General features: G+C 50.0%; 1 protein-coding gene across 8 annotated transcripts in view; it reads right to left on the reverse strand.

The window, feature by feature from the left end:
- Nucleotides 1–5,436: 5,436 nt before the first annotated feature.
- Nucleotides 5,437–18,790, reverse strand: part of WBP1L (WW domain binding protein 1 like) — a 60,276-nt gene continuing 46,922 nt past the window's right edge. For all 8 annotated transcript variants that reach the window (XM_042788154.1, XM_042788171.1, XM_042788160.1 and 5 more), the window contains 2 exons: nucleotides 9,253–9,414; nucleotides 5,437–7,805 (listed from right to left, as the gene is read on the reverse strand). In XM_042788154.1, the coding sequence (XP_042644088.1) occupies nucleotides 7,066–7,805; nucleotides 9,253–9,414 (902 nt within the window). In that variant the 3' untranslated portion in view covers nucleotides 5,437–7,065. The remainder of the gene's footprint in view (nucleotides 7,806–9,252; nucleotides 9,415–18,790) is intronic.

Raw genomic sequence — 18,790 nt, forward strand, 5'->3', positions numbered from 1 at the left:
TGGCCCCTCTGCAGGGCTGCTAACATGAACAGCCCCTTCACTCCCCCAGGGATGGGGGGGCCCGTGCAGAGACAACCATGAGCCACGGTGACCAGCTAGCCACATAGCTAGTCGGGGAGGAGGGCTCACCCCAGCCGGGTAAGGGGAGAAAAGTGACCAGTGGGCAACTGAGGGGTTTAGGGATGCCCAGGCTGTGCCCAGCAGCTGTGACCCCGGGTGGGTGACCCTGGCTGGCCCCTGCCTCAGTTTCCCCACTAGGAGCAGGGAGAACAAACATGATATGGACCAGGAGCTGAGCCCACCATGGGGCAGGGGTTGCTCCCCCAGCCCTGCCTTCCACTGCCCCGTCCCAGGACCGCGTGCCTCCACCAGTGGGACCCCCACCCACTCCTTCAGGGGAAAAAAGAAGGAAACAGCTTGGAGGTTCCTGCAGTTTTAGTTCCCACCCCGCTTCCTCTCCCGCGGTGCGCAGGCACACACACTGCTGCCAGCACGCGCCGGCGTATGCACACGGGTGCCTGCACACGCAGGTACTTACAAGCACGTTTGTGCACACAAAAGCACAGGGATGCATTCGCGGCTGCCGACACACACATACATATGCATGCACACATGTGCTTGTGTGCACCTGTGCACACATGCTGCTCCTTCCAGACAGGACGTGAGCGCCTTGTAAGGCCGCAGGACTGTCCACCCCCCCACCCTGTGTGCAAGCTGCAGGCAGCCCCAGCTCCGGCCGAACGCGGGGGCTCCCAGTGCTCGGGGACACGGAGGAGCACCCAGAGGCTCCCAGACCCCCCCAGCCCAGCGCGTGTGCACCATGGGGCCGGGGGCTGGTGACATTCATCATGCAGCCACAGGGCATCTCCCGCCTGCACCGTGTCCCGAGCACCGGTGGCTCCCTGGCTGGCTGGATTACGGCCGTCACCTCGAGCAGCAAAACCTTCCTGTAACGCGAGGGGCCGTGTTTGCTTTTGCTGAAAACCACCGTGCCATGGAGGGCAGCATGCAATTAGGTTTCTGGTTCTCAATTATTTGACCTCTTAATATTTAACTAAATAGCAACATAGCTATGGCTCAGGGCACCTGGAGCAAACGCAACCAGGGTGAAGGGGAAAGCCCCAGACGGCCCCAGCACGGCCTGACACCCCCAGCGCAGCACCCCCCCTACATTTTCCCCCTTTTCTACTTCCCCCTGCTCTCTCTCTTGCTAGCAGGCAGAAAAGCTGACATGAAACCTCCCCACCACTAAGCTTTCTACTCCGTGCGTTGAAGTGTATGTTTTCTTTCGAACCACCAGCACTTCGCTTTCACCCAGCCTCCTCATCGCTTGGCCTCCGATGCCAAATGGGTCCCGCCAGCCCGTGGCACGGCCTGGGGACGATGAAGGTGAGGAATTTGTGACCCGGCACAGTGCTGGGAGCATCTTCCCTCCTCCCAGTCCGTTCTCGTGGTGGCTCAGGGTGGCAGGGAGGAGCTGGAGGATGAACTGCAGTGCAGACACCTGCCCCGGGGAGCAGTCCTCAGGGTGATCTGTGCAGCTGACCCACCCAAAGCGGAGCAGAGCGGAGTGTAGCGGGAGCCCAGCCCTGCTGCTGCTGCTGCTGCATGGAGTCTCTGCTGGCTTGTAGGGGCTGAGCCCCACACTCTTTCCTGCTCCCCTGCCCGTTTCCATCACACCAGGGGGTGCCACTGGGTTTCCCATCCCTTCACCTCTGCCAGTATAGGCTGAAGCTGGGTGGGTGAAGGGGGTCTGGGCTTAGAGCAGGTTTGGGGAAAACTTGGCTAAAGATGATTCTCCAGGCTTCGATGTCAGCCAGGTCCTTCCCCTGACCTAGATCCTGTCCCCAGCCGCACGTGCCAGCAGGGAGGCTCCTCTCCAGCCTCCTGCAGTCACCAGTAACCGCAGCATCCCAATGCCTCCAGGACCTGAAGCACCTGTGGTGCCCCTTTGCCAAGGCACATGTTGCCATTGCCACGGCGCTCACCTCACAGCAAGGTGTGTGGGCTCAAGACCAGTGCGTACCTTGAGAGGTGGAAACGGAGACTTTGGGGCCGAGGATGTTACTAAACTGGGGAACGCCTCCGGCCCCAGACACCCGCACAGAGCTCCTGCTCCTATTGGGTTTCTCTGTTTGCCAGGGCCGGCGTGTGCTGTCCCTGGGCCTGGAGACCCGCTGTGTGCTGCAAACCCCGACCTGCTGAGCCCGGCCCCACCGCAGCGCATCTCAGCCCCTGCCCCAGCCCATCTCCTCCCAACTGGCCGACTGGGAAAAGATGCTGCTGGTGGGGGGGGGGGTTCAGTACCCAGCACCAGCTGCCCAGCACCTCGTGAGCTGGTAAACAGCCGCCGGCATGGCTGCTCCCCGCTCCGGGAACAGGCAGAGACACTGCTGAATCATCCGGCTGGTATTTATGTCCTGACAGCTGCTCCGGGGCCACGCCGCTGCGCCCAAACCCCTGACCCCACCAGACGGTTTCATGTGAGCTGCTGGCACTGGCCCCCTTCCTCCTCCCACCCCGCTGAGCCCCCTGCAGAAGTCGGGGTCCTCTGAGACCCAAAATGCACAGATCCACCATCCTGGATGACCCCTTTGGCTTCGTTGAGACCTGGCACTGGGAAGTCTGGTGACACAAAAACTGGGAGGATGAGGTGGCCATGCCCATGGGAGAGCCAGGGGGACCCTGGCATCTGCCATCAGGTTTCAGCTGGCTGAGTGTGGGCAGCTGCTGGAAACACGGAGGCTTTTGCTGCTGAAATAATCCTGTTGCTGTAACTGTCCCTGCCCTCCGAGGCCGCTCGGGGTCTTTGCATGGGGGAACCATGACAAGAGGGACAGGGGCCGAAAGCCTTGGAGGGCAGGTCAGCAGGGTCGAGAATCAGCAGCTCAATCTCCCTGCGGCAGTGGGGGTCTGCAAGAAAGAAATCAGTGACGGTCGCTAGGATAAAGCCTTTTAATTCGTGGCTGTTCCCACACTGTACCGCAGGTACCCCATGAAGCAGAGGTACCGCTCACTGACGTGGGACCCGAGAGCACCGGGCAGAGCAAAGCTGAGCCTTTCCATCGCACACGCTCATTTTGGGGGCACAACCACCCCCCTACAGCGCTGGGCTGACCCAGCTGCGCTGTGGGGCTCAGCTCAGGAGCCCTCCAAGGTCGAGGGGCTTCGCTTTGCACCGGACAGCCCCGGGCTGTGCTGGAGAGCCACAGCCGGCACAGGGGGAACGGGCAGCGCTCAAAATACCTGCGGGCTTTGTGGCGGGCACGGCGCCAGGGGAGCTGAGTAAGCACAAACCTCGGGACACAGCTGTTCGTCGGCCAAAAACAAATCGAGAAACAACCCAGCAGCCTGTGACCTGCCGCCCCCCTCCCCGGCACAGAGACTGCAGCGTTTGCACCATCACCACGACAGGCCCCGGTGCGGGCACCAGTCCCATCTGATAAAAGCAGATCTGTGCTGCAGGCGAGGGGGAGGGGGTGAACCAGCTCTGACAAAAAAATGCAACTCATCCCGGCCTTCCCAGGCTGGTGGCTGTGGGGCTTGCCACCAGCTGGGGGGCTGCAGGACTGCCCTCCAGCCCAGGCTTTTCCTATATAAACAAAAGAACTAAAAAACATACGGGGGAGGAAAAACCTCCCCGGGGATGCGTTGCACAGGGAAGGTGAGCGAGGGGTGGGAGGCGGCAGGCTGTGGGGAGAGGCAAGGGGAGTTTATTCACCCGAGCGGGACCGTGCCCCGGCTCCCTGCCAAGCTCCGCCGGGATCGGGTCACCGCGGGACAAGCCGGGCCGGGACGTGCGGAGGGAAAGAGGGTGTTTGGCTGCGGGAGCCCGGGCTGCCCGGGGCAGCAAGCGAGCACGGCCCAGGCTCTTGCTGCTGACGCATGTCCCCAAGCGGCGAGGGGCACCCGGGGAGCCCCAAGCTCCCATTGCCCGGCGGCGCTGCTCTCAGTGGAGCCGGGCTGGTTTTCCTTCTGGAGGTTTGCTCACATTTCCTGCCCCAGGAAGTTTTCGATGACTACATGTAACGCAGAAGCTTAACTGCGCCTCAGCTTTCCTTAGCCTCGAGTTAGGCAGGCACAAGCCCTGAGAGCAGGCTGCCAGCAAGCACCGACACACACCACTGCCTTCCTGTCCTCCATCTTCAGCCGACACCCACCCACCGGGTTGTACAAACACGCGACCATACGCTGCAGGAAAATTGCACGTGTGTTCCCGGAGTGGGAGTTTGCACGGTTGGAGCTGAAGAGCCCCTCGGGCTGCAGTACCCACCGGTCCCAAGAGCCCCCCCGTGGGCCTGGGGGACACTTGCTGAGCTGCCACATGATGCTTCACACACCCCAAGCCCACGAGGGCGCCCGCCGGGTCCCTTCACACTCACAGCGCGAGTTCACAGAGGAGCTCTGCTTGGGCCCCGCTGGCTTTCTATGAAGGGATACACGTGAAGATCAAGCAGCTTTCTCAAGCTCCAAAGCTGGAGCTTTGGGAGGCCTCTGCCTGCCCGTTTTGGTTCCCCCCTGAAGAGGCACCAGTCCTTCAGGACGTCTCTGAGGAGCGCACCCGCTCGGTGTGCTGCCCTGCACCGCTCCTCCTCCCCATAGCACCTGCCCCTGGTCCAGCTCTAAAAGCCTGAAGCACTGAGAGCCACACTGATAATCCCGCTCTTCCTCAGGCACATGTGAGCTTAAGAGACATAGTTCGTGCCCTGTTTGTTTCTTTACAGTCTTTATAAAAGCCTGAAAAACCTCCAGGAGTCACAAACCGAGCACACCACTGCTTCTTCCTGGCTTTTTAAGATTAAAACATCAGCTTGGCTTACTGGTACTCATCTCTGTCTAGAGAAGTGGGGGGTTCCCCCACACTTGGTGGGACGGCAGGAAAGCAAACATGGAGATTTTTGTCTTACACCAACAGAAATGTTGGCAGAGGGTCTCCCACGGGCACGGGGCCACCCCCAGGATTTACAGCAACACAGCCCCGCTCTGCAAGGACTGGCGTGCTTTTTTAGCCTCCTCTGCGGTGAGAGAACAACGCCAGGTGCCAATACGTTCAGAATTCCTAGGGGTGGCACTGGGGATCTTTAATTCTCTTCTCAAAAGATAACACACGGGCATCCAGGAACAAGGGCTCCTGAATCCAAATCAAAGTCCTTCACTCTTCAGAGCACCCTAAGACACAAACTGAAGAGCTGCCTTCGGTAGCTGCTCTGATGGAAGAGAAAGGCTGTGACAGGCAAAGGAATGAGATTCTCCTAAACCTTGTAAGGTAAAAGTGCTCTCCTCAACCATGTGGGTAAAATACTGAAATAAACACCACTTGTCTTGCTCTGTCATCTGTATCCAGCACAGTGCTCCAGTCAAAAAACCAAACCAAAACCACAAACTAAAGACAAATCTTGTTCTTAACTCACAAAATGATACACATACACAGGCAAGTTATCAGAAAAGGCATTATATTTTGGTTTCCACCTTATTTAAAACTGATTTTGGTTTTCAATCAATCAAATCTGAGTATGTCTTGAGTTCAGTTTTCAATTTTTTTTTTTCCCCCCATAACAGTAATGATCTGGACGACCATAATTATAAAAGGGGCGGGGAGAAAACCCGAGAAAAGAGAATAGTCTGAACTGTGCTCTCTTCCACAGGAGCACTCTAGGGAATGTTAGTTTCAGCTCTTCGTGTTTTTGTGTTGTTTTTTTTTTTTTTTTTTTTCCTTCAGGTTGTTACTAACAAAATCTCTACTGTTTATTAAAGCAAAGCTACAGTAAATTTTCTTGCAGTCTTACAGCAGGCTTTCATATTACCAGTAGGACTTGCATGCATGGATTGCAGTCACACACACACGCTCACAGACATTATACAGTAGCCAGTTGCCACCATAAAAAAAAAAAAAAAAAAAAAAAAAAAAGGCAAACAGACATTCATTTCCTTTAAGTGGTCAACATTAGAATCGCACCAAACTTTTGGATCAAAAAAAAATACTGCACAGGTCTTCCACATCTACATGGTAAGTCATCCCTTTGCAACGGACGGAGCTCTCGTCTCCATTTGTTCAACATGCATCGCTGAAGCTTGAAGGCACGCTGGCCAAAGAGAGCCCTGTTCTTTTTTTTTGTCATCTTAACTCAGGTGTGCTGCTCTCAGGGTGCAAAAAAAGGAAAAAAAAAATAAAAGCCAAGCCCTTTTGCAGCACACCAGGAAAAGGTCATTCGGAGACCACAGTACTTGGAAGGCAGCCCAGCTGCCTGGATTCTACTTCTAACTGTGCTCCTGGAGGCATTGAAGGAATACACTTGTCTTTAAAAATGACATATAAAGGCAAATTTCTGCAAACCCTTTCTTTTTCAAACTGCTTATGGTAGCCTAACCCTCCTTCTGGAAGAAACTGGTCCTTCAGTCACCAGCTTCAAGTGGGAAATTTCCTACCTGCTGTCTTAAACACTGAAGCACCAGAGATTATAGGGCTGATGTGTTCAGGCATTCATCAGCTTCGGAAAAAACTTAACACCAAAAAAAAAAAAAAATTAAAAAAAAGCTAAAACAAAAAGAAATCCCCAATGCCTCAAGAGCACTATATCAAACCAGAACTCTTGGGCTACTGACTGCCGGCACTGTCAGAAGCTGCTTGCTTCTGGGAAGACACCTGGAGCTTGAAGCCTTACGGTGATTTTGTATCCTCCCAGGGTGAGATTTGCTGAGCTTTACTGATTGTGAGATAAAGCAGTGTTTCAGAAAACTAAACCCAACAAACTCATAATAACCATCACCAAAATCACCATTGGGAAAATTCCATTTGTTAGAAGGTCTCATTGAGAAACATCAGTCCCTGCCCCGCGGAGCAGGACGGACACGATTAACAAAACCCAGAGCGACCCATCCCCCACGAGCCGGGCTTTCGAGGACTAATCCCCGAATTATATTGGAGGGGGAGAAAGAAAAATAAACTAAAAAAAGAAGGTTTTATCACCTTTTCCTCCTGTTAAAGTTTTAATCCTCTTATTCCACTTTTATTTCTTTGTTTTGTTTTGTTTTTTTTCCCCCGATTCTCCCTTCCACTCTGTCACCTTAGCTGGGGGAGTTATTGGTACAAGAGTTTGGAGAGTCCTGCTCATTTATTGTGTTCAAGAGTACACACACCGGCTGCCGGGGCAGGTGGTGGTGGCTGTGTTCGCGGTGCTGCTCTTCCGCGGCATTAAAAAGCCCTTCCTCCTCGTCCCCGTGGGGCCGGCCGCTGCAGCTGTCGCAGAAGTCCAGGGGCCCGTCCAGAGCATCGTCGATGAACCCGTCGAACTCCTTGAGGTCATCGTCGTGATGGCCCCGGTTGCATACGCAGACTTCGATGCCCGAGTCGCCGGTGAAACGGCGCTGCCTGCCCGGCGTCTTGTCCTTCGCGTCGGGAATGGCGCTGCTCTGCTCCAAGCTCTCAGAGCTGTAACCTTTGAGCAGTTCCTCCTTGCACTCCATATCCTTATCGGGACCGGCCCTCTCCACCAGCTCGGCTCCTGTGCTGGTACCGCCGGGCTCAACGCTTTGCATTTTGGCAACTGCTCGCTCGACCAGCGTGGTGGGGGGGGGCTCGGGGTCCCCCAGGCCGGGGGATCCGGTGATGTCAGTACTGCTGTTATTGCCGCTGGGTGCTGCTGAGCTGCTCTGTGCTGGCTGCAGGTTTCTCGGCGTGTCCGGGACGGTGCTACTGCTGCCTGCTGGGACGCACTGCTGGTGTAAGGCACTATACGGCGGAGGGGGGGTCGGCGGTCGGTTCACCACTTCCTCATAGGGAGGTAGCAAATAATTTGGCAAAAACCCTGAAAGCGGGAGGCGAGAAGTTACTTCATGAACAGCTTATCTCAGGAAAAGAGTCGTCGGTGCAGGTTGCTGTGTCGCTTGCCATACACCAGCACCTTCCCACTGAACAGCAAAATGGGCTTTACAAGGGATGCCAGAGCCTGGCCTAACTGAGACATGTCATGTTTTAGAGAGGCAGCAAACACGGCACAGGAAGGCACCGTTACAGGAGGAGACTGACACAGCTGGGAACAGCAGCCTGATCTCCTGGCTCTCAAGTCCATGCTCAGGGCTACCGGGCGAACCTCCCCTCGCCCCCCCGGTACCCCAGCACAGCCCCGTGAACCGCAGCAAGGGACGGCCTGCGCTGGCTGGAGGGAACGGCCTGGGAGATAACTCACCAGCCGTCTCCAGTGCTGGCTTCTCAGCCGAGTTTCCACTCTCAAGAGCAAAGATTTCATCTCACAAAGCTTTGTGCAAATATGAGGAGACGTGAGCAGTTACATGGAACTTAGGATCCTGGCTTTTGGTTGTTGTTTCAGTGCTGGATTCACTTTTTCTGATGTGGTCAGAATAAACTAGCAGTATTGGCAAGAGCTTGGTTTATTGGACTTACAGCTCTCAAATCTATGTAAGATTTTGTTTATTTCTTAAGAGGCAAGAAAATAATCTATATGGACAGATTGGATGTAAATACTGGAAACATTTAAAGATAGCACTGCAGTTTTTCATGTGCAATTGCATACCCCTGGGGCTGGGGAGGAAAAGGCTGCAGGGGATTATTTCTGAGGTGGCTGCAAGAGTTTAACGAGAAAACCAAGTTCATACATGCAATTCAACAGTCCATTACAGGAAACTCAGTTGTGGTACCTCCAGTCAAAAGGCTGAGACTTGCTGTTCTAGCACAGCGTAGCAGGACACGAAGGGAGAGCACAAAGCGGTTGTACTTTCCCTGAGCCGTGGGCAACAGCTCCTTTGTGTGAAGTCCTAGGGCTGCTCACCAGCAGCGTGGTCTGGGAACCGCAGCACAGGGTGGGAGCCAGTACGGGCCCTGCTGAGGCACCACTTCCACCCAGCCTGTGTGATTCAATTTCGCGAAGCCACTTCCCACATCTCAGTCCCACCAGCAGCAAGTGCAGGCCGGAAAGGAGGAACATCCGTAAAGTCCTGAATGAGATATTTTAAGAACCTTCCCAGAAAAACACACAGGGAATCACTGCACTCAGAGCGCCAAATCAAGAGTGGGTACGAAGGTGCTGTAGCTGGTGTCATTCAACTCAAGCGGGCTCAGATGCGCCCAGCAGCTGAAACATGCCACGCTCCCTCACTGCAAGCCAAGGTTAGGCAGCAGAGCTGCCCCACGCGCCTTGTGGGGCCCAACCACTGCTCCCCATTCCACCCAACACAGGAAACTGGCTCCCACCCCACGCCCCAAGACCTCCAGGAAAAACAGCGTGAGATACATACGGAAATAAAACGGCAGGGCTGAATAGTTATGGGCTTCCCGGTAAGCAATCAGGTTGATCTCGTGTTGCCGCTGCTGGGCCTGGAGACGATGCTTGGTGCGCCGGTGATGGCAAACGCAGCAGCAGCTGAGGATGATGATGATGGTCCACACCAGCCAAAACCCTGCAGCGGGGGAGAGCAAGCGTTAGCCACAGCATGAGAGCCACATCCAAACGCAGGAAACCCCACGAAGGTGATGGAGAAGAAAATCTGAACCCCGCACTGCTCTAAAGGCAGAAGTATGTGTGGTGCCAGGAGGCTTCGACACAGACCTGCCTGCGTGTGTGACTGCTCCTGTGGCAGCCTTGGCAGACTCAGGTAACTCTCTCTGTACACACTTTGGTACCATGTGGCAGATGTTCAATAAGTACAACTCTGGGGGGGAACAAAATGTGGAGCCAGGGCTGAGCTCCCCACCACCATCGCTTCCAACCCTTGGATATCATTTCTCCTAGCCAAAAACATGAGCAGAGCTGTGAATAGCATTGAACTTGTCTCCCACAGCCACTTCGGTTTGAAAATGACAATCAAGACACAAAAGGCACTCTGCAGATTGACCACAGAAGAAGAGAAAAACCCCAAGCACTATGTTCTGCTTTTGTTTGCACTGCTCTTTAATTTCCATCCCAAAGCCTTCATTGTTATGCTTAACAAAAACATACTCCTTTTACATAAATGTCTCAAAATATTTTTAAAACTTATTTTTGTATTCAATGTCTTAAATTATCCAAAATTAAATTAAACCAGCCCCCCACTCTGAATTCTCAAGAAACCTAACTTCTGCTGTTTGTGGTCACAGCCCATTCCTGCGCGCTGTTATACCGTACGTACACTGCTCCTTAAAAGGCCATTTTAAAAAGAGCACTTCCTGAATTTTCTCTACTCCCTCCAACACGTAGAATAACTCCCCCTTTCTGCAAATCCCCCTTCACATTTGTGTGCACTAGAAGAGTGTTTCCGAGACACACTTCAAAAACCCACAGCATTCACTCCAGATTAGGCTTCTGTCTCCTTCAACTAGAGCCCACAGCTCTACCTGCCTCGGAGGTGTCTGTAATCTCGAACTTTTTTAAACTCAGTTTTTGCAGCTCAGGGCACCAGAAGAGCTCCCCCTTTAGAAGCATGTAGGCCTGGCAACCACTTTTCAGTAGAGATCACAACACTGTTTTTCTTTTGGTAAGAACTCTGCCACTCTTCACTATCCCCAGACAAAATGAAGACTCCTAGAGCTACAGCCCATTTTCAGCATGGCCATTCTGCCCTGTGAGATCAAACTGCTTTTTTTCTCCCCAGTAAAAACCTCTAGTCTCACCTTTACAGTATCTTGATGCTTTCAGCATCCCCTGCTGAGTTACCGAAGTTTTCTCTGCTAAGAGCTGAGTGGGGAAAGGTGAACAGTTTAGGAATTTGAAGAATGAGACAAGTATTGCTCTGGCTCAGGACAAAGTGCATTCGACCTGTATCACCCATCTCAGAGCCCCGCTGGGCCGTTTGTAGGTGAACTGGATATGCTGTATTGTGCCTCCGAGCATTTTGAGCTGGGACTTTCACCTCCCTGTGTTGTAACCCAAATTCTTCATGTATTTTGGCACAGCAAATTGAAATCTCTCTCTTGGCTTGTGCAACTGATTTCCCTAATGGACTGGATTCCAACTTATGCCCAAACTTATCAAAACCTGCTATCAAATGAAGGTGTTAGATGCTCCATTTTTTTTTTTTTTGCTTGGCTGGAAATCAAGGTTCCTAGGCAGCTTTTCTAGCCAGCCAGCTCAGCTGTACCACAAAGGGCAGAGAGAAGACTGTGATCTTCGCTCCAGAGAAATAAAAGACGAAGCACTAGAGATGCCCTCTGCACTTCTTTCAAACCGAGCCGAGGAAGTGTCCGCTGCCCACTAAACACCCTCCTGCTTCTAAATAAGCCTTTTTATATAAACTAGAAGGATTGGTCTAGTCCACCCTTCCCTCCAAAGCCAGGCATTTGCAACCACCCCTGTAGGTCCCCCACTACCCGAACTTTGCCATGCAAATGCAATACGTGCTCTCTTGCAGTTTGAAGACTCCCACCAATACACTTCATTTCTTGCTAGGAGATGGTCCCTTGGCTCTTGCTTGCTGAGGAAGCAAGAACATAACTCATCAAAACCAGGTCACTGGCACAGCACGTCACCATGCACTGAAGCAGGCCTGCAGCTCATCTTCTAAGCACTCCTTATTTTTGAAGAGCAGTCCATGATCATGTGTTCAAAAACAATGGAAAATTACACCCAGCTATCCAGGGATTTTAGCTACAGTTATGAAAACAGATGCTTTTTAACACATTTGATCATGTCCTTTCCCAAGGACTCTAGATGCGATGGTAGCAAGCAGCACTTAGTTAGTTAAGATGTCCTGGAGAACTGCCACTGTTAAGCAATCTCAGCTGTAGCAGCCGAATTTTTCTGCAGGGAATAACTGCTCCCACCCAAGCCTCCATCCAGAAGATTAAAAAAAGTATTTCTTTAGAAAACTTCTCTACCCATTCCAAAAAAATCCCAAAGTGCTTTGCAGACAAACCAACGCACAAGCTCAGAGTAAGGGTCAAAGTAAGCTCAGCCATTCCTGGGAAGACTTGTGGCAGCTCTGTAAACAGGCAATAACAACATACAACAGTTTAGGATAATAAATTAATGTTGGATCCTACTGAAACCGCAGGTGGCATTTTAAGTAAACAGACCATAATTTACTGGATCGCAATCTGGCTGCGGTGCCAGGAACAACACCTCCATTCTCATGCAAAGGGTCTATGCACGCTCGCAACCACAAGTGGATGAGATCTGTTGTTTTTCATGGGAATTTCCAGAAAAAGAACCCACTAATACCACGTTATTGCCTGGTTTCATTAACCGCTGACACTTCCTAGAGCTTCTAGGAATTACTCAACCCCTGACTCGGCACGAGCCCAAGGACTTGCCTGGATGATCACAGGAGGTCAGCAGTGTGTGCCCACCACAGCTATTTTGCTGGCCTGGCTTCTAGCGTTCTCTTTCATGGCTTTGCCCCCACCTTGTCACGCAACGGCACATCTGCACCGCAGGGCTGAAAGCCTCCTCAGCACATGGGAAGCAATAGGATGGGACACCCATCTGTGCTGTGGCACACGAGGGGCTCCTTGGTTGCCGCTTGAGCTGGGGTGCCAGCGCTGAGAGAAGGATTGGGTGCAGCTCTGGTTGCAAGCCCAGCACGGTGCTGGGAGTCCAGGGCCTCCCTAAAAGCCTCTAAAACATACCCTAGCCAGAAGTTCGGGCACAGCTGCAATTTTGGCTGCAGAACAGAAGAACTTTAAAGCCTAGAAAATATATAGTATGCTCGCTTATTTGGAATAAAGCTATGCATACAATGCCAAGTGCAACTGTAAATATTATGTCTAAGAGTATGGAGCAAACAGTGAAGATGTCCAGAGCTGAGCTGTGGATTTGTACACCTGGTGATGCTTGGCTTCAAACCAGCAGCAAGGAGGTAAAGCCAAGCAGAGCACTGGCCCATGCACTCAGTGGCTCATTTGGCAGGAGGGGAAGGAGAGGAATTTCAAATTCACCCAAAGACAACACTACACGAGCAGGAAACGCAGAGACTGAGCACAGTAGCGGTACACACTAACACCTCATTCACAGCAAAAGCAGGCACCAGCTTCGCCTCATGCTGAAAATGGGCAAGATCTGCAAAGGCAACAGAAGTTTGGCATTAAAAGGCCTCTAAAAGCCAAGTAAAACCGGGCTTCTAGTTGCCTTCACTGTTCCCAAAAACCTTCCCCGTCCCCAAAAGCCTTCACTGTGCTCTTCAACATGTGCCTCCTTCCCAAACAGACACAAGCTGGTTTTCAGCTGCACTGTGATGAGCTATTGCTGCAGCCCCTGGAAAAGGAAAAAACGTTGGGAGACACTGGGCATCCTGAGCCAAGTTTGCCATTAAATGTCTGATTTGAGAGAGAGTATTTCCCACTGCCAACCTGGCAGTGACCACTGGGAACAGAAGCTCGCAGCAACCCATGGGAAATATGACAGGCAAACAGGGTCTCTGGAAAAACAACTTCTGATGGACAGCATTGACGGAAATGATGCACCAGTTTGGAGCTAAAGATGCACCTGGGGACCACCAGACCTGAAGGCAATTTCGGGCTTTCTCTTGGCTTACAGAAGAGTCAGAAGTTGAAACACTCTCTGGTCCAAAAAAGGCCAAGTCCTGAGATACATTGCTTTATTTTCTGTCAGATTCACTGGTGATGTCAATACGTGGATAACGATGCAACTAAAGGTTGAATCAGACACAGCCAAGGAGCTGAGTTTTGCTAAGAGATTTCCCTGCCAGAGCATCAAAACCTTTCATAAAAACAAAAAAGTACCATCGACCTCTTACCCAGTATCAGTCGGGCTCAGGGATGTAAGCTCTACACAAGCGACAAGCTCAGAGTCAGAACAGGAGCTGTAGAAAGACCTCAGAAGAGAATTAGCTCCCATGAGAGCCATCTCTCACAAGCAGAGGAAATACTGAAGAATGAGAAGGCTGCTATGTTTACCGTGTCCTTGGGAAGGGGAGCCCCATCATTCAGTCACGCACCAGAGATACCTTCTACCAGCTGTGAAAGAACACGCCAGGCTTAAAGCTTCAAGAAAAATTTTTCTGGACACTGACCATAGTTTTTCTCAAACTTAAGAATAAAATAATCTAAGAATAAAAAACCCCAGAGCATTCCCTCCTCACGAAAAAGCAGGGAGCAATGTTCAGTCTGATGCTGTATTTGCTGCCTGGGTTTCTGCCATCAGCATTCCCGTTGAGGGAAGCTCCTTTTATCCTGTGCAAAATGGAAAACGTTTTCTGGAGCGTTCCAAGGGTAGGAACAGAGAAATCTGCCCTCAAGTTCATGGTAAGCTTGGGCAAATGCCATTGCTCTGTTGGCAGGAAGTCCCCTAAAAGCAAGCCAAAACATACTGCAAAGTGTTTTTGTGTCTGCCTGACAAGCATCTGGGTAATAGCTTTGGCTCCACAAGAGCTGGTTCTGAACAGAAGGAGAAGTGGGACAGTTTCATTGACTAAAAAGTGATGTCCCAAATGGTGGCCTCACAGTCAGGCATGGCTGAAAAAAATTGTCTTTCACAGGGCCAACCCTATCATCAAAAATAGGGAAGAGATTTAATTGGTACCACAACTGGGATGTACTTGGGTTTAATAGTGTCCTTGGCACAGAGATCACATCGTCTCCTGCCACTTCAGACACGAGCCTTTACAAGCCAACGCTGCTGCTCAAGAATGTCAGATGAAGGATCCAGGCCATAGGCCTATGAATGTTTTAAGAAGGAAAAAAAGCTGCCGAATGACGTGGTCCTCTCCTGCCTGTCTCTTCCATACCTCCTGCTGCCTCCCCCACCTCTTCCTGTGCCAGCACAGAGTTGTACTCAACAGTGGTTTGAACTGGTTTGAGGGAACCAGAGCAGGTTGAAACTCATCTGCCAACCACAACAGCAGCGAGAGAAAGACTGTGACTTTCAATGACAATTTTATGTAATTTTAAATCAATGTAACTGCAGCCCCAGCCTGACCACACTTCAGGAAAAGGTTACTGGGTATTTGTACAGTACAATGGCAAAGGAAAAAAGCTGAAGACAACATCTCCAACTCCTGCTTGCTTGCTCCCAGACTGGTAACTCAGACAAAAGGAGATGGATGTTAACTGCAGCTGGTGTCTAGTTTTCAGAATAGCATCCAGGATACATGGTACACCCACTGCCATGAGGTAAGATGGAAAAAGACAGGTTTCAGAAAAATCCTTTGCTTATCTTGCAACAAGAGTCAACTTGAGGCAGTCAATCTGCAGACACTGTTTTTATGCCTCTCTCCTGGGGAGAGAGCCCTTGAAGAGCAATTGCTCCTGTGCCCCAGAAGACATGTTTGTAAGTCCAGTCAATTCCAGCTGACTTACCCTTCCCAAGACATCTACGTTGGTAAAATGCATGTTGAACACTGGTCTAACAGAGATCAGAGGGGAATATCCAGATGAGACCATGTCCAGAACATCTGGGAACAAGATCTGGAGAACAGTCTGCACCAACAGATCTGGATATCTGGCGAGGAGCTGGGTTGGAGGTACAGAAGGCAGGGGGTGAAATGGCACCATCAAGCTCTCTTGCCTTTCCTTGTTGTTTAACACAGAGCAGGTAGAAGCAGGCCACACAGGGCAAAAGTCAGTATCTGCACAGTCAGACTATGCAAGACAGCTTGAATTCTCCGGATTTGTGAATTTTACTGAGCCACACCAAAATAAGCTTAAAATGATTTTGCTGTCCGGATTAGGCTACAAAATGTACAAGGAAGTCAGAAAATAACTCCCTCGGTGACCCTATTTATCATGAGTTTCTGCATGGTTGTGACATGTTTTGTTTGCCCTACACTTTCAACTAGGCTTTGTCATGGGAGGGTTATCGCTCACACACCAGCTGAGAGTAACAGCAGCCAAAGGTGAAGTTTGATACACCTAGGAAAGAGAAAGCAAGTACAACCATGTAGGAGGCTGGGTGAAAGGCAAGGAACGGGGCAAATCCCTCTCTGAAAAAGGACACGGTTATACTGAAGGATAACACAGGGTGAGGAAGAAAACATAGGACTGATGAGCTGTTTGACTGAGGGTTTTGGAGACTGCAGCAAAACCTTGGAAACGAATTCCTATTACAAAGCTGACCTGGAACATGTACGTGGTACAGCAGTTGCTTTAGTTTTAGCAACTAACCACATCCTTGCCAAAATTTTCTGGCAGCACGCTTTTTGGGGAAAAAAGCTGTCTAGAGATTCCAAGGGGAAGCGTGCAGCGATGAGCAAAATGTTCAAAATCAGCAAAAACATCAACTGTTCTGCCTGCAAACAGAACATTTTTTCCTGTACAACCCTTCCACTAGAGCCCAAACACTCAAGATTTTTTCTTTTTTTTTTTTTTTTTTTTTCTTTCAGAAACAGAGGGGCTCAGTATCACTGTTAAAGCAGCCAAAACAAAGTAAAATAGGCACATCCAACATCTGAATACTCACTCATCGCCAGTGTTGGCTTGTTGTATAGTACCTAAATGACCCAAGACCAGCTAATCCCTCTAACTTTGAGATCCTACAACAGAGATCTGCATGCAGTGACCAGCTGCCTGTTTCCGTGCTCCACAATTCCTGAAGTGTAGCCTACCATTCTTCCAACCACACCAAGCAAAATACTTTCTACAGCTTTGCTTGAGGTGTTCAGAGCCTCCGGAATCGCCTAATTTCATGCTGCTCCTCAATAGGCAAGGAGAGAGATCAAGATGGATGTCAGGAGTTCTGGAATTGGTTTTCAGTCCACATTATACACTTAAACTCGGGAAAATCCAGAACATCTGAGCCCTAGTTCTTAACCTGCAAAATGCTGGAACTGCATTCTGTGATTACCTTCTCTCCTGGAGTTTGAAAAGTGGTATTTTGGAACATTTAAGCAATAAGACACCTGTCAGGCCTGGACAAAGGCCAACATTGGAAAACTCCCGCAAATTACAATCACATCATAACAGACCTGAATAAAAACTGTTCATAAGCAAAATCCAGCAGCTGCTGCCATTCTCCCACAGACCACAATCTCCTCCTCAGGAACCGTGAGCTCTGGGGAACCCAAAGAAATTGTTAGGCTAAAATGTTCAACCAGCTCAACCACCACCCAAACAAACACCTTTCTCTATGTAAGGAAAAGCAACACTAAAGCCACTTTTTCTCTTCTACTTTTTATGATTCTATTCCAAGAAAATTAAAAGACATACTGCACTTCCCACCCCCCCCATGTTACAAGCTACCAAGCTTGAGCTAAGAAATAATTAGACCTTTATATAGCTATTAGACCTATGTAAATCTGGATATAGTTTTATCATTTGGCAACATGGCACTGCTGGTTTGTTGTTGGTTTTTCTTTTTTTAATAAGGGATGGGTGGGGAATCTGAACTGGGCTGTTATCTAATTTTAAACACAGGCTGCCCACCTGCTTGGCATATCATGTTCTCCATTTCTCCACTCCACCCCTTAACAAAATAATACCTTGATTTTGCATCCTACTGCACTACCCTCAAGGATTGGTTTATAATTACTGCGACCTTACTTGCTGTCTAGAAATGTTGAGATCAGTCATTTTCAAAGACAAACTTCCCTCAAATTCCTGAACGGGGAAAAAGATCAATTTTACGGGAAAAAGTCCAAGTGGCCCCAAGACAGGATCACATTTCAGAAGGCATATCCAAAGACAGACTAGTTTTCCATTTCAAATGCCACCCTCCCCTGCTTCTTTTCCCCAGAAAGCTGTGGTGGTAAATAAATCCAGGATTTCATTCAACAGGACTAGAAAGAGGTCTGTTTTCAGGCACACAAAAGCAATGGTGGTCTGAGAAGGTCAAGAAGAACAGAATCTTCTCAAAAGCTACTTCAGTACATGCACACACAGGTTCAAATCAAAACACAGAACAACCATGAAGCCATACTTAAAAGGTGCTGATAAGTTATTATTAACTTTTATAAAGCTAATCTATTCCCTAACATGTGCTCTCCACACCATCAATTCACTATTCGTGTTAAGACTATTTACATATACTATCACTGTTATTCACCTTGAAGGTCTTAAGAATGCCTCACCACATGTACCTACTAAAGACACTCAACAATTCCTGAAGCAGCACACAAGTTCGGCAGCTGCTGTTGAAAGCTCTAGAATATGAATTTTCATTTAAAGGATATACTTCCCCCCTGTACCTCTCCCACCATGCTCCCCCCCCCCCCCCCCATTCTTTTCTAACACTCATAATGGCAAAGCAAGCTTTGAAAATGTTAACCAATTTTAAATCAACGTTGGATGTTTGCCTGAGTTTGCAGAAAGCCTAGAAGAAGAGGTTTCATGTTTGCATTATTCCCCTCATCTCGGTGTGGCATAGGATGCTTTCTGCAATGCAGAAGGACTATAAATCTCACCGAAACTCATTCTTACTGAGGAACCATCCAGTAGTGCGTGCCACTAATATGTTTATTCCATGATATCAGCATGACCTGTATGCTTGCCCTAGAAAGAAGCCTGAAATATTCTGCTTCCTTCTAATAAAATGATGCAGCCAGGCACTGCCAAGTATAAAAGTCTGTGCCATATCGAGAGTGCAAAGATAGTTAAACTACAATCATCCCATTAAAATGGCAGGGGGCTATTGTTCAGACTATATTGTTTGCATGCAATTCCATTAACCCTCTCTTTCAAGATATCCATGTGAGAAACATGGTGACCATGCATCAAGCTACACTGCGCAGCTGTACTCCATGATGTTGCTCAGTTTAGATCCTGCTTGCCACAGAGTCAGTAAGCCCTTGTATACATGCATCTTCCCTTATGTTCCCATACACACAAATCCAAAACTGGGTCTGACCTTCCCCACTCTGCTTCATCCACGCATCCCCATATAGTCCAAACAAATTCCAGCCATCTGTCCTG

Source organism: Tyto alba, unplaced genomic scaffold (genome assembly GCF_018691265.1).
Source record: "Tyto alba isolate M040663 unplaced genomic scaffold, T.alba_DEE_v4.0 Super-Scaffold_1, whole genome shotgun sequence".
NCBI classification, from domain to species: Eukaryota; Metazoa; Chordata; class Aves; order Strigiformes; family Tytonidae; genus Tyto; species Tyto alba.